We start from the raw sequence: 16,604 nt of genomic DNA on the forward strand, positions 1-16,604 counted from the left end.
TCCAAATTATTATCACTAATAATATTAACTATGATAATCAATTATTTGTCTAAAAATTATAGACTACCATGTTTAAAAATGAGACAGTTGATATTTGATCAATAATAATCGATTGTTATAATTAAAAAATATTTTTTATTTTAATTTTACACTAAAACACTCAAATGTTTTAGATGTAGAAGTCAATTGACCTAAGATATAATAAGGGTTAGTTTAGCAATGTTATTACGATTGAAAAAAGTTTGAATTGAAAAAATTGTATTTAAAAAGTGAAAAATAAATATGGTTAAAATTTTTAAATATTTATTATTGTTGTAAAAAAATATTGTGAGTAATTAAAATGTTTAAAAATAAATACATAAAATAATAAATATTAAAAATATAAAATAATAAAATAATTTTTTATTATAAAATATTTTTTATTACAAAAGCACCTTTTAAATATTTTTTAATTTAGATTGTAAAATCAAAATTTTAAATCAAAAACTATTTTTTTATTATTTAATATTAAAATTAGATAAAAATAATTTTTAAACACAAAATTACTTTTAATAACAATACTAAATTACATTGACACGGTTAAAAAAAAAAAAAGAAAAAAAAAACCTCGATTTCACTAAAACAGCCATTTAATCCAAATGCACATTTAATTTGCTTATAAATATAAACGCATAGACTTTTAACTAACTACTCAAGCCTTCATTTAGTGATAATGATTGGATCGATATAAATTTAATTTAACTTTTTTAAATATTTTATAACATTATAAATTTTTAAATTTTACTTTAAATTTAAATTTAAATTTTTATACGATTTGAATCGAATTGAATTGATTAAATCGAATTGAATTTTATATATTTGATTTATTGATTTTTAAATTTTTATTTTTATATATTATTTTAATATATTTAAATAAATTTTAATATAAAAATATTGTTTTTATTTTATAAAAATTTAAAAAATATATAAAAATTATAAATATATAATTTGATTTAATTCAATTTTTTTTAATTTTTTACTTTCTTATGTAAAATTCAATCTAAATCTAATATACATATTTAATATTCAAATTTAATTTAAATCAAATAAAAAATTAATCTTAATTAAATCAAATACTAAAATATTTTTTTTTCAATTTTTTTTCACTCCTTCCTCCATTAACCTGAGCGTGTGGCAAACGGCGCACTTTTTTCCTCACGTGTCTCTCCATCACTAAAAGACGCTAACCAACGACACAGACAACTAAAAAGCACAATTTCTGTTTCACATCTTCGTTCCTTGTCCGAAACCAGCCATTTTTATTTAATTTAATAAAAATAAAAGAAATAACTAAAAAATACACGTGGTTGATCATTATTACTTGTGACGTGGCATATTTTGGGCCAGTCATCGTGATTAGCCTTTTAAATATTACCCATGTCATGTGATGCCAATATTCTTGGTTTGTTCTACGTGATAAGACCAACTAATTGTGGATGATAAGCAAAAGAAAAGGAAAATAATAGAAAAGTATTATAGGATAAATTCGGTAATTTGTTTATTTATATTGTGTTTATTTTATGTTAAATATATAAAATATAAAAATTATTATATTTATATATCAAACATAAAATATATATATAATTTTTACTAAAATCATATATAATTTTTGTCCTCAATAAAGCTGTATTAGAAAAAAAATGCCATTTGCTCAGTGATGTCTGGATCCACATTAAAGCCATCAACAGAAGCTTATGGTAGCTGTCACGAAGCCAGGCACCATGGATGGCAGGCTGATTGATTCATCAATGGTGCACTTTATTACAGTTGTTCCAACGTATTTCCATGGTCCACCAAAATTTTGGCAGATATCTAGGTTCTTGAAGCTACAACATTAGAATCAGTGGCTGGTAACTGACTTAATTGTTGCAAAAGCCTCTTCAAGCAATTTTTTAAAACTATTTTTTACCTGTTTGCAATTACCAATTTTGCCTAATTCCTGATATTTCCAGAGGAAAATGGTTCCTACTTCCATAAGGTTGACAAGAAAGTGGGATATAATTTCCTGTCAGAGCTTTTAGGTTGGATTTGAGCCTGACATCCTTCCATAGGCTTAACTGTAATTTTGGGTCATTGATGAAATGTGGAAATAGATTTGAGTATAAAAATATATTAAGAAGGATTCGACATCGATATCATTTAAAATTTTAATAAAAATTATATATAAATTTAATAAAAATAAAATAATATATTATATATAACATGTTAATATAAATTATGATATATAATATTCATATTAAACATAAAAAATACATTTTATTTTTTTCATAACTCTTTAAGAGTGTGTAATATGAGATAATTTGTTTAAAGAACACAATTATTTGTGTTTAACAATTACCTTATCTTATTTATAATAATTTAAATACGTAACAATGATCTTAAATCACTTAGGTAATAAAATTTTAAAAAAATAATAATAAATTGATTCTCAACTTAAATGATAAAAAAATAATTTTTAATATTATTTTTTAATTAATTTACCCTCATGAAAAATGTAATCAATATTATCCTTAAAAATTCCCTACTAAAAATTTTAAAAATCCAGTTTTTTTAATCACTTATTCTAAAAAAGATTTTGTGTTATAAAGTTATATTGATTAAAAAAAAGATAATGAATTTATTTAATAATTTTTTAAAAAATTATTTTCATCAAAATTTGTTTATATTTTGTAATTTTTTATAAATAATATTTAATTATTTTATAAATTATTGATTTAATAAATATTTATTATCGACAAAAAATTAATTTTTACCGATAAAAAACTATATCAATAAAGATAAATCTTTTTGATAGTATCAAGATGAGCGAACGGTGAAAATTTAGGGAAAAAGAGGTGCCAATTGGCAGTGTATGGTGGAATCGGCAAAAATTGGGCTCAAGGGTGGGCCATTTTGTTTTCTTTGTCAAGAATGGAGATTTTTTTTTTTATAAACTGAGAGCAAATGAAAAAAAAAAAAAAACTTTGGCTTTTATAAAAAAAGGGGATAAAAAAAGAATTGACCGGATCATACTTGACCTGGTTACTGCAACCTGCGAACCGTCTAACCCGACTCGATCCTTTTTTGTACCAATCTAATCTAGATCAAGCCTAATCTATCGCCCATTCCAATTTGATCCTTCTTGGCCCTTGGTTTTTACTTTGGATCCAAATCTAAAAGTCTCATTTGGGTTTTTTTTTCTCTTATAGCTATTTATTTTTATCACATTTTGTATTTAAGGTTTTAATATTGTAATTATGATTTTATTATTTAAAAATATGTGTTTTTAGGAAAAAGTTGTTCGTGAGTTTTATGTTGTTGTAAATTGTTATTATAAAATATTAATAATTAAAAATAAATGAAGAATTTTTTTCGATGATGAGACTTTAAAGAAATTCACATTGCGATTCCTATGAAATTTTTAAGTGAAATTTTTTTTTTTAAATACTACCAACGTATTTGAGTAATTATAAAAAAAATTTTAATAAAAAAAATCCTTTTTCTCCCATTAGAATAATGCATAAGATGTGGAAAAAATTAAAAAAAAAAGAAAAAGAGAAAAATTAATAAACAAATTTTTCTAAAAAAAGACAAATAGTTTGTTTTAAAAAGTAAATAAAATGAAACAAAATAAAATAAATATTATGTTTCATCATTTGCATTGCATCTTTATTGTTCAATTATGAAAAAAGGGATATGAATCTCTGAAAATGATATTTTAAAAAAATTTGAGTAGAGATTTTTAAGAAATATTTAGGTAAAAAAATGTTTTTAATGTTATCAACATATTGAAACATTTTAAGAGTTTTTCAATAACAATGTTCTTTTTTTTTTAAATAAAGATGGAATAATAAATTTTTAAAAATAAATAAATAATAGAGGAGATTTTTTGAAAAAATGAAATAATAAAAAATCAAAGAAAAAGGAAGCCAAAATTTTGATAATGAAAAGGGATTTATGGAAATAATTTTAATTATAAAAATTAAGATAATTTTTACAAAATTAAAGGATAACTCATAATTAGTTAGTATAGTTTTTAAAACAGACATTATTGAAGTGTTAAACTTTTCCCATGCATAATTCTCGAACTCAAATTATTTTCATAAATACAAAAATTATTTTTTAATAAATTTTAAAATTTTATTAAAAATATAAATTTTAATAAATAATCAATTACACCGAATAAAAAATTATTAGTGGCTACTTCTTGTATTTTTAAAATTTGTCTAACAGTTTCTTACCATAAAAAAAAATGTACATCTTACATGAATAAATGTTCCAAGCCAAGATACATATTATTTGGAATTCCAAAATGGATAAGGGTAAGCGATTACTCAAACGTTATTAAAATTTTTATTTTATTTATTTGCCATATAAACCTAACTTCACCTTTCCAATTTAAGTTAATATTATAATAATTATTTCAGTTTCATTACTAAAAAAAATAATAGAATTATTTTATTATATAATAACTTGAATAAGAATCAAGTACATAGCATGTGATAAGAAGACTAGTGAACCTAAAGAGATTGATCATTGTCCTACCATGAAAGATTAGACATGAGCAGTGCCTTCGGTGAACTTGGGATCGGCATATCTATGTCGGCCATCAGGTCCCATTCCAAAACCTTTAGGATCTGCAAAGACATTTTGGAGCAGCTGGCTCCGAGCAGGACAGGGACTTTCATCTGCAAACCTGACAGCATCATGTACCACCTCATCTATCTTCTTACCTATGGCCTTTAACTCAGCTTCACTGGCTTAGGCTGTTCTCAATGAGGTACATCTTCAAAGCTGTGATGGGATCTCGTGTGGCATAGTGAGCGTCCTCAACTACCACAGGAGAACCGAGAAATTTAAAAATAGTATGTTTGTCAACTCTTAAAGATCAAAATTCAGAACAGAAGCTATGATCAATCTCCCCTTATATCTCCAATTCCTTTAGAAACAGACAACTCTATCCCTAAGAACCCAAAAACTCAATCATTTAACTTCAATCAATGTTCTTTTACCATAACATACTATAAAGGGGTTTTTGGTAAAGAGAGGAAGCATTGAAAACAAGTCAAATGAAATATGCCGAATGATGGTGGAAAGAAAAATTGGAGCAAACTTGAAAGTATTGAGTGTAACGACAAGTGATAATAGACGACAAAGCTGAGTAGAAGAGAGAATAAAGTTGAGAAAGGAACCAAGAAAGAGAGAATTGCAAAGAGAATTTGAAAGAAGGTTGAGTGAATCTGCCAAAATTTAAAAGTCTTCAAGAGTTGTGAAAATTCTTAATTATAGATTCTAAGAATAAAAGTTACATATTTTTAAGTGTTAGAATATAAATAATGGTAAAATTGATAGTAATAAAATATATTAATATTTTCTCTAAAAAGAGTTTAGCTTAGGGTAATAGTAAATAATGAACATGGAAATTTAATAGCTGTTTTGAAAGAAAAAGAGAAATATTCATACTTTAAGATGAAGTGAAGAAGAGACCTCTTAATATTTCTATGTTCGATCCACTAAGTCAAGCTACCTGTAACATCTAAATAATTAAATTAACCTAAAAACTTATCATATTCTAAGATTATTTTTACTTTTTCTTTTCAGTGAAGTTACATTTGACAAAATGCCTTTTGTAAAATAATTCTTAGTAGAAGAATGTTCAATGAAGGAGTTTTTGGTAAAGAATAGTAGTGTTGATCCATGAAAATGTTGTTCCATAAAAGGTGTTATTCCATGAAGTTGCTTTTCGTGAAAGTGTTATTCCAGTGAAACAACATTTCTGAAGCAAACTTCAGACATTGGCCTAAAAAGAAAAACTTCAGATGAATCATAAATGAAAAGCCAATGACTAGAATTTGCTATTTAAATCAGAAAAGGAATGACAAATAAAAAAAGATAATCAAATGCTTACCAGGGTCACGAAGGTCATTAGGGTGAACCTTTGAGTGTCCACTAAACCTATATGTCTCGCATTCGACCAATGTTGGACCTTCTCCTCTCCTAGCCCTGGCAATTTCTACAAGGCCGCCATATTCAAACACTCAAAGAACTGCCCATTGTTGCAAGTCCCATACCCAAAAAACGCCAACGTGACATGATCACAATCGGCTTCTTTCAAAACCTCCTTCTTATACATGGAAGTAAAAGCCGCTCCCGTGGCAATGGGAATCCCTTCACCAAAAAACCCAAACCCACCAAGAAAATTGTGTTCACTTGAAAAAATATGCATTGACCCACCTTGGCCGCGGCACCAGCCGTTGGTCTTACCGAAAAGTTCACTCATGAGGACTCGTGCAGAGACGCCTTTGCTTAAGGCGTGAACATGATCACGGTATGTGGTTACGACAGAATCTTGTTTCTTTAAGAGCTTAATAAAACCAGTTGAAACAGCTTCTTGGCCATTGTAAAGATGAACAAAACCAAAGATTTTACTTCTGTTATACATCTCAGCACACGTATCTTCGAATGCTCTTCCTAATACCATATTTTCATATAATTGCAATCCTTCCTAGTAATTAACTGAGAAAAAATGGAAAATTGAATAAAAATATAATTAAAAAACTTAATTTGATAGTAACATGAAAAGAAAAAATAAAAAGAGAGAGAGAAATGGGTTACCAGAAAGACGGAGACGGCGACTACTGTCCCAGAACGATGGTAGAGATTCAATCTGGAGGAACAACTGAGGAGGCGTTTGAGCGTGGATCCGAGGAAGGGTGAGGAAAGTGACTTGTGGTGAGATATGGGGGACGTGGTGCTGAGAGGGAAAGCTTGGGCTGTGAACTTGGGTGTGCAAAAAGCGCTATACATTTCGTTTTTTCTGTTTCTGACAAGGGGTGTTTGCGGGGGAGGAGGCAAACAGGGAACATAGGAAGAAGTGAAGAGTGATGGGAAAGGGTAAGGAAGCCGTTTGGAAGTATTTCATGCAGCGGGAAACAAAGGAAAGCCAACCGAACTTAAACGACACGCTTTGGCATTGGGGGAAATATTTGGATGAAGTTTTTTTTAGGTGAAGTTAAGCGATTACGTAAAAATTAAAATTAATAAATTGAAAGATTTCGTTATACAGATTAAATATGTAAAATTTAAAACAAAATTAATAAATTTTGATATATATTTTAAGATAATTATTTTAAATAAAAATGTTAATAAAATTTTTATCGTTGAATAAATATCGATCAAATTTGAATTATAAATAATATTTTTAATTTTTTTATATTATTAATCTTCACGTTAAATTATATCAATCTATCATTTAAATTTTTTATTTAAAGTTTTATTAAATTAATTATAAGAAATAATGTCATAAATTTCGTTTTAAGAACTTAATGTAAGTTTTGTCTTGACACTTAGATTTGTTTGTCTTTGTAAAGTCAGTTAGGAAGACAGTTAAATTGGTCTTTGATTTTGGCTGTACATCTTAGATTGGCTTAAATTTCGCCTAATTTTTGTAAGAAGAAACCTGTTTCAATTAGAATTCACACGTCACCAGAGATAACTTATATATGTTTGTATATTATTAATTAATGTCTCTTTAGAATATATTTTAAAATTTTTTCTGTTTAATTCATCATAATACATTTCATTAATTTTCATATGTTTTATTATGAAAATACAAATTAATTCAATTGTGATTTTAACTTTGATTAAAAGCTTAAACAACGGATTTTTTTCAATATATATTGGAAAGCAATAACATGAATTAACCTTAAAAAGTTGAATTATCAATTTCATTACTACATAAACATATTCATAGAAGAAATTTTTTTTATAAATTAAAAAAAATTAGAAAAAATATAGATTTGCATAGCACATGTGACATTTTACTGAAGAGAATAGGATGAAAAGAAATAAAGGTAGTCGGTAGGTCAGTTCAATTAATTTTGAATAGAATTATTTTAAATTAAATTATGTTATTTTATTTTTGCTAATAAAATCATATTTAATAATTTCAAATTTTTATTCAACTGAATTTAACTATATTAAATATCGAATTAATCAAATAACAAAATATATTTAAGTTAAATTATATTTTAAACTCTTAATTTTTAATATTTGAAACAAACCAACTAAATAAAATAAACTAACAAAATATTAAATTAAAAAATCTAACAATTTATGAAATGAAATAGTTCATTTCATGCATTTTTACCTTTATATTTAGGTTTTATTATATTTTGATTAAAATTTTGATTAATTTGGTTTTCAAACCAAATTAATCAAAATTCGAAATTCCTTAAAAATAATTTTTGATAATTGATCAAAATTAATTTGATGATCGATCAATTAATCGAATTAAATCAATTTGATGATTAATTTCATTAAAACCGAATTTTAAACACCACTAAAATAAAAATATCTACCCTAAAAATGAAAAAAAAAATACTAGTTGGATTCATAGCTTTTTAAATATTAATATTAACCATGTGATGCCAATCATTCATCGTTGAGTGATCAAGACCGGAATTTTGGGTGTATTCTACATGATGGGTTCAATTAAATATTTTGATTAAACAAAATGTTAAAACTTCAAAAATAAAAAGTTCAAAAAATGAAAAAAAATTTTAAATATTAAAATATTAAAAAAAGTGATTTTAATATTTTTAAAAAAATTTGAACATTTTTAAAAAAATTCAAAATATTAAAATTTTTTATAAAATAAAATCTAACTTTAATAAAATTAAAATATGATTTTATTAAAAAACTAATATATTTAAAAATATTAAATTTAATATTTTGAAAATATGAAAAAAATTTATAAAAATTCAAAATATTAATTTTTGAAAGAATTAAAATATGATTTTTTTTAAAAAAGGACCAATGTTATTAAATTCAGTTCGTATGAGAATTAGATTTTTATGAAATTATATTATAAGTATTAAATTTTAAATTACTTGTGAGTATAAATACCATTTATATAATTTAATAATTGATTTTATCCTATCAAGTTACCAACTCAATAAAGGCAATGTCATGTAAGTAAACTCAATGTCCATATAATCAAGTAATGACAACGTCGTCAAGTCAATGGTCAAGTTAATATTTTTAATGACAAAAAATTGCTAAAATTAATAATTAAGCTAAAATTATTAAATTAAAATAGTGTAAAGGTTAAATTTATATGAATTATAATACATAAACTAAATTTTAAATTTTGACAAAATATAGACACTTCTGGCATAGTTTGACTATCTATGTTTAATATATAATATATAGTTTCATTTCCATTGATAAAAAAAAAAAAAACAAATTCAATTTGGATTGCTCTATCCTTTATAAATGCAAGCAAGGATGGGCATCGTCTAGCTAAGGATTTGTCATTATTACAACTGGTTTTCGAGTGTCTTGCACCAAGTTAAGGGCCAACACCAAGAAAAAATTGGTACAAAAGATCGATTTTAAGTGAAAGAAATTTCGACCATTAGAAATCAAACATTATTTAATTTTGTTTAAATATCTCTATTAGATGAGATATTATACAAAGCATTTTTGTTTGTTTTTTGAATTTTATTATATATTTACGTACTTATTTACAATATTTTATTTTCCCTTATTTTACATTAAATTTTTTATACTTTTATATAAAAGTTATTAATTACATTATAATTGAATTTTTGTATATATAATTATATACTAATGCATTATAAGGGCTTAAAACTATTTTATTGTTTATAAATGATATGAAATGATATATAGTACAACACGGTACATTGGTTAGGTAATGAAAACGAAAGGAAAAATGATAATTAATTATCATCTCCATTACTTTTAATTACAAAAAATATAAACAATTTTCAATAAAGTAATTCGCCAAAAAGATTAGAAAATAACATTAATTCAATAATTGGTTTCTGAAAATTGTAAGTTAAAACAACAATTAATATAAAATTTATAGTAATATAAAATTAATCAAAAGTAATTACTTTTAAAAAATAATATTTAGTAAATTTGAATTTTAAATTTTAATGTTTACAACCTATTATTCTTATCTTCAAACTGTGATTTTTTTATATAAAAATAAATAGTTATTTTTTGAGATGATAAAAATAAATAAAATAAATAAAATTTTAGTAAGCAAAAAATAACTCGAGTAGGGATAGGTAGAGTGGATTAGTCATAACCGCACCAAGTGTCCCGACTGGGTGGACAAGGTGGGCTAATCATGATTACGTTAAATATTTTACAATTCAAACATTATATTAAATATTTGACTATAATTTCGATACAACCCTGTAACATTGTGTGTCAGAGAAAAATGATCATGTTAATGGGTGTTTTCTTTTTTAACTTCTTTTTAGATCCAATAGGAGATCAGTATTACATTTGCGCAAACATAGCCTTGGCCTCATCTCAGGAATCCGTGTTTGTCAATGAGAAGCCAACTGCTTCCAGCTCCTTTAACATGACTCCAGGAACTTGACCAGTGATTCAGAGCTCTTATGGTAGGTTCCACTTTAGACAACCTCCACCTTGATTTACACAGGTTTTTACACACAACCATTATGATGATAATAACCTAGGAAACTTCAATAGGATCACAATTCTGATACAGGCTGCAAGCATTTATAGGTTATTGCAAAATGACAGCCCTGGAAGTAGTGACCACATGCTTTAAGCCGCCACCTTTTACAACAGACTGTCGTTGTCTAACCGGTAAACCACCTGTTCCTTTTAGTTCATTGGCAAGCCAATGACCTCAACAAAAGTTACCTACCTAAACTGTTATCATAGATTCACCAAGAGTGATACAACTCCTACTGTAAGAGGCGCCTACTATCAACAGCCACAAGTATCCAATCAAAACAACTGATTAGGGCAGTCACCTTGCCGCCTCTGATCCATCACCACCACCATTCCCACCAGCTGTGCTACCCTGCCCATCAGCACCTGCTTCAGAGCCTTCTTGCTTGTTTCCACCACGTCCTTCATTTGGGCCAGAAGCTGGAGAAGGACCACCACAGCTGCCACCTCCAAGAGTAGCCTCATCATGCATGGGATGGTGCATGCCATTATTGGGGCCACCAGGTCTGATTCCCATTTGACCTTGCATGGCTTGTTGATGCTGCTGGTGCAGCTGCTGCTGTGGATCCTGCATTTGATGTGGGTTATTGAATTGCAATGGTACCTTTTGGGGGAAAATACCAGATTGCTGTGCCATTGCAGCAGCTTGAGGATGTTGCATAAAATATCCTCCTGGTTGCATTGCAGGATGTGGGGCCATCTGCCATTGTTGGTAAACATGTGAGCAAGCAGTTTAACAGCAGATAAACCATTTAATTTTAACACTCACCTGAGGAGGCATTGTTGGTGTTATTTGTGGTTGTGCATCTGCAATTGCGGCTAAGTACATCAAATTCTTTTGCAGCTGAGCTTGATACCTAAATCAATCAAAATCTTATATGTATGCCGCCAAAATGTCACACATGTAAGCATGTGTGAATGCACAAACCTAACATGTGTATGGGAAGAAAAATTGGCAGTAACTTTATGCGAATAAAATGAAATTGCAAGCATTCAGAATAAGCGTTCAAAAATTTCTATTGTATCAATTTAGAATTGCAATAATCATATGCCTTTGAAGCCAGTTAGAATAATGAGAATCAAGCACTAAATTAGTTCCTCAAATTAGGTTTGGAGTAGGGATTGTGACATCTGTATAAGCATTTAGAAGCCCCAAACATATCCACAAAACAAAAGACTTATCCAATTTTGGAGTAGACCTGATAATTTTAAACACGATATGCGATATGACACGAAAATAATATGAAATAAGATACGAAAGTGGCACAGTTTAAAATTTTAGCAAAAGTTGTATATGAGTTTGGCAAAAAACAATAAATGTATTTTGTGTTTAGTATGTCGACAAGAATTTGACACGGCAATTTTTTGTGTTTTACATGTTAGATACGACACGAATACAATACATATACATGAATTGTGAAGTCTATTTTGGAGCTAGAGACTCCTCAATTCTGGTCCCAGTTTCACCTAGAAACAAGATAAATATCTAGAATGAAGGAACAATTTTATAATTAATTGACGGTAAAATTAGATAATTCAATTTGAACTACATGAACTACAATCTCAAAGTAGCAAAAGATATTACTGATACAAATGTTTGGCAACAGTTCTGACATGCTAATGTGTCTAGCAGTTTAGACAAGCCACTTCCAACTTAAAGCAAACATATATTTTAAACCTCAAATGCTCATTTAAAATACCGCATGCACCACTAAGGTAGATAAAAAAGAGAAATTTATAAATTACGTACTGGCCACATTCAGCGAGTTTTCCAAGATTTTGATTTTCCAAAATTGCCAAAATCAACTTCTTGTTCTCATCAAGGTACTGCAATAAGAATGAAAAAGAGAAAGAACACTAAAAAAAATCTCACAAAAACAACTTAATGTCTCTATTATCGCATACTCCATTCTTTAGCATTAAGTGACACACACATAGGGATGGGGCAGAGATCTACACACACTTTCTTAAAACATGTCTCCTAGAATCAGGAACAAAAGAAAGAGTAAAGCCAAATATAACAAAATCTTGTGCACATGCTTTACTCAAAGATTGGTTGTCAACCAAACTCCATCAAAAGTTTTTGCATTTACGCACTTCTCAAGATTCTCGAGTTTTTCTCAATCTCAGGTTCCTAAGAAGGACCTTGACTCAGGAAATTATAGCCCATTCAATAGGATATAGCCAGATAAAAAGGACAGTAGGATTTCAAGGGGTTAGAGTCAATTCAAAAATCCTTCTAATGCATTCCCTTCAATAGAACAAATGATACCTATTAAGCTTTCGGCTTAGTTCAAAATAACAGTGATCATCCTTGAGAATTAGCATATAAAGCCCACCTCTTACGCTTAGAACCTTCTAAGAAATGCCAACAGGTTTACTAAATCGACCACCACTCTTGCATCTCATACCGATTAAACTTTCCGGGAATAGGATGCAAAACCAATAAGTTCTTTAAAGAATTGATGTTTCATATTTACAGTGGAACATAACTAATGCTTTTCCTCTAAAAGGAATATTACTCTTTTGAGGATAAGAACAAATGATCTAAACTGAAACAGGAAGATCTCATCTATCATCCTCTCTCCATCTAAACTAAAGAATTTCTATGAGGTAAAAATTAATCCTAATTGCTGAGGCATACAAGGACTTTCATTTTACTATCTTTTAATTAATTTAACTCCAGCAATAACCAATGAAGAGCCACTTGGACAGCTTTGGTAAATCAGCCTCGTAGGCCTTTTATTAGGAAACCACTATTCAAGGCTCCTGCTGCAATGGCCATACCTTACTATTGTTCGGAAACATGTAGACAGCTTAACCAGTCTTGCTACTTCAATTGGAAGCCATTTCCAGACAAGGTAATCAAAAGGGACTTATAAGAATTTTAAGTGATTATAGATATCCATATGTTCTGAAAACCTATTTACAATCCAAAAAAACAATGCGCTCTTATAAAATCTGTAAACCTCAATATGGATCTATAACAAATGACAGTAAAATTTCAAACAGGTCTATTGATTTTGTTTTCATAACAATATTCCAAATAAGGTATTTTGCATTAATGACTTAGAAGTTATATTACCTTTTCCAGCAAAAAAAAAAATCTAATTCAAACTTCCCTGGTAGAGCTCAGTACAATAATAGCAGCAAATCACCAGTTTAATAAACAAAATTAAAAAAAAAAAATCTCATTTGGTGTAAGCATGTAGAAAAGAAAATACAATTGAAGTAAAAAAATTGATGTAGAGATTACTTTACCCTGAACACTATAAGCCTGGAAACTATGAAAGCAAAGAAAAGCCAAGATAGAGGTGGACACCAGAGATTGATCCAAAAAGATTTTAGAAGACTTCCAAGAAACTCGTTTACATGCTTCGTAAAAGACAAACCAAAAATAGAAAAAAAAAAACATAATTCTAGAGATAAAACAGCGACAATCAAATTGAAACGGGTAATCAGACTCTTGATTCTCCCCAACATCAAGCACAATCACTTGACCATCCAGATGTATCTCAACATTCAAGATGGCACAAGTCTCCTACAACAACATATACTAAAATGACAGACAAAAAATCAATTTCAATAATCGCAAAGCATTTAACAAAAACACTAATTAGATCCCCTGCATTACCGATAACATTCATAATCTCTCTTTTTTATCCATCATTGTTATCACAATCCATTACCTTTTCAGCATCATTGTTCCATTCCAAATAACTAACAATACAGGCTAATCAATTCGCAGAAAAGCACAACTCTTCATCTCATAAACGTAACGTTCATAATCATCAATAAAATACCTTCTTCTATCTCATGACAATGAGGGAAAAAAAAGAGAGGTTTCAGCCATAACTAAGAATTACCATAAAAATGAAAAGTTCCTGGTCAGCTTCTCCCTCTCAATAACGCCACAACTTCAAACTACTAGCATTAAAAAAGTACATATGGATAATAAACGAAAATAAACGGAAAAAAGTTTATATATATATATATATATATACATATATAAATATATACCGTCTGAATCTGTTCAGTAGAGATATTAGTAGGTGGAAATGAAGGCATCACAGGAATCATTTGCGGTGGCTGCTGCATCTTGTGTGAGCTTTTACTTTACTCCAAGCAGAAACCCCAACCACAATCACCCTCAAGAATTTTCCCAAAAAAAAAAAAAACCCTAAATCCAATATCCCCAAATGTTAAAAATATTAAAATAAAGAAAAGGTATGTACTAATTTTACCTTGTTTGCTTGAATTCTTGAAGTGGGTTTGTTTTAGATAGTGACAATGATTCTGGGATTTAACACAAAGGAAGTAAAAATAAACATAATAAACTGAGTGATAAAAAGGGTATTCTCGAAAACAAATTTAGGAACCAAACAAAAGAGTCTTAGATTTGGTCTGTTCTGTTGTTAACACAAAACTGACGCGAAAAAGATTTTTAGTCGGATATTGGTTTGACGTAAATATAAAAATCTTTGTATTCTTTTATATAAAATATTAAAATTTATATATTTACATCATATTTATATAAATATTATATATTTTAATTAATATTATTTTTTTACTTTATTAAATTTATATATAATTTTTATTAAAATTTTAAATTATAATATTTTTATATTAAAATTTTATTTTATTATCGTATTATATCTTAAATTATTAAATTTAATTTGTTACATTACATTTTATGTTAGTTGGGTTTTTCGATTGATTGTGTTGGACTTTTACTTTACTTTGGGTTTATAACTTTTAATGAATCACATCTTAATAAAAAATTATTGATAATAATTTTAATTTTAATCTCTAGTAATAGAACCTCTAAGCCGATATATTATGATAGGCTTGTGCCGTAGTTCATTTTTTTGGGTTCATTGTTCCTTTAACCTTTTTCTTTAGTCTCTATTTCTTTATTTTATTTGGGAGTATGGTCTGTTTTCTATGTCTCAACAAAGCAATTCCAGATGGCGTATGGTGGTAATCTTGGGCAGTACAATGCCTCAACTTTTACAAAAATCTTTGTTGGTGGATTCTTAAGGCTGTGGTAATCACAAATAAAAATAATGGGAGATCAAAGGGTTCTAGCTTTGTTTGCCCTCGTTGATCCCTTTGTAAAAAAAGTCTTGTTTATTTCCTTTGTTATCCATTCTATGACTATAAAAAATGAATCCTATTTTCATTTCCAGGTTACCTTTAAGGATCTTGAGGCAGCCATGAAAGCATTTCAAAACCTTTATCCTATCATCAATGGAAGAAGGGCAAATTGCAATCTTGCTACATTTCTTGCACAAAATACTTGTCCACCAACTCCTTAACATGGTTTCTTTCTTTCTTTGTTTCTTCCCTTTCCCTTTCTTTAAAAATATTAGTTTTTGTTGAAATGCCATCTTCTTATATCAATATTCACTCCAACATTTAGGTGAGAAAAAGGTCATTATCTGTTAATGATATTTTAAGTGTTTATTATCCAAATTTGAAGTATAACTCAATTGGTTAATTTCAAGAGATGACATTCAGCAGGTTAAAGTTCAAATTTCAATACTTTATACAAAAAAATGTTTAAAATCCCCTTTTTATTAATTCTGAAAATGTGTTTTTTTATTGGGAAAATATTTTCATCTTGTTTCACTGCTATCATTTCAACAATGTTTCAAGCTCAAGATAAGTGGTTGGTCAATGTGATACGATAAAATGAAATATGGATCTAAACACTAGAGCTAAAAAATGCAAGGGCAGGATGGTTTAGACCAGTACCTAGATTGATGGCATTGCCTGGTTATCAGGGTTCCTTATCAACTTATATCCAACAACCTACTGGTTAATATTCAATTCCTTACTCGGCGTATGGGTGAGTTCAAGTGTTGTAAAATTAAATTCCAATGCCATTTCCTTTTTGTTTTTGTATAAAGGAGGCTGTTGTCTAGGGATAGAGGAATTGATTGTAGATATTGGAATTTAAACCTAAAACATGATAGATGTCACCTTTTAAGAGTAATTATATAAACCGAGTTAAACTTTGAGATCAATGTCATTGTTTAACCTGCATTTTAGTACTTTGAATTGTT

General features: G+C 28.0%; 1 protein-coding gene and 1 pseudogene across 2 annotated transcripts; both read right to left on the reverse strand.

Annotated features, from left to right (window-relative positions):
* Positions 1–4,572: 4,572 nt before the first annotated feature.
* LOC111288472 (pyruvate dehydrogenase E1 component subunit alpha-3, chloroplastic-like) lies at positions 4,573–6,871 on the reverse strand (annotated as a pseudogene).
* A 3,650-nt stretch (positions 6,872–10,521) lies between these two features.
* On the reverse strand, positions 10,522–14,966 carry LOC111288277 (GRF1-interacting factor 3-like). 2 transcript variants are annotated; one of them, XM_022879096.2, is made up of 5 exons: positions 14,781–14,966; positions 14,557–14,685; positions 12,287–12,363; positions 11,306–11,393; positions 10,522–11,236 (listed from the first exon to the last, which is right to left on the reverse strand). In XM_022879096.2, exons 2-5 carry the CDS (start codon positions 14,632–14,634, stop codon positions 10,835–10,837), a joined length of 645 nt encoding a protein of 214 aa, XP_022734831.2. In that variant the 5' UTR covers positions 14,635–14,685; positions 14,781–14,966; the 3' UTR covers positions 10,522–10,834. The 2 variants fall into 2 exon arrangements, with proteins under 2 accessions (XP_022734831.2, XP_089615360.1); XM_089759234.1 differs by lacking the exon at positions 14,781–14,966 and adding an exon at positions 14,403–14,460 and having other exon boundaries at positions 14,557–14,655.
* Between the last annotated feature and the right edge of the window lie 1,638 nt (positions 14,967–16,604).

Source organism: Durio zibethinus, chromosome 4, assembly GCF_047325235.1.
Source record: "Durio zibethinus cultivar Kanyao isolate XHJ-2024 chromosome 4, ASM4732523v1, whole genome shotgun sequence".
NCBI classification, from domain to species: Eukaryota; Viridiplantae; Streptophyta; class Magnoliopsida; order Malvales; family Malvaceae; genus Durio; species Durio zibethinus.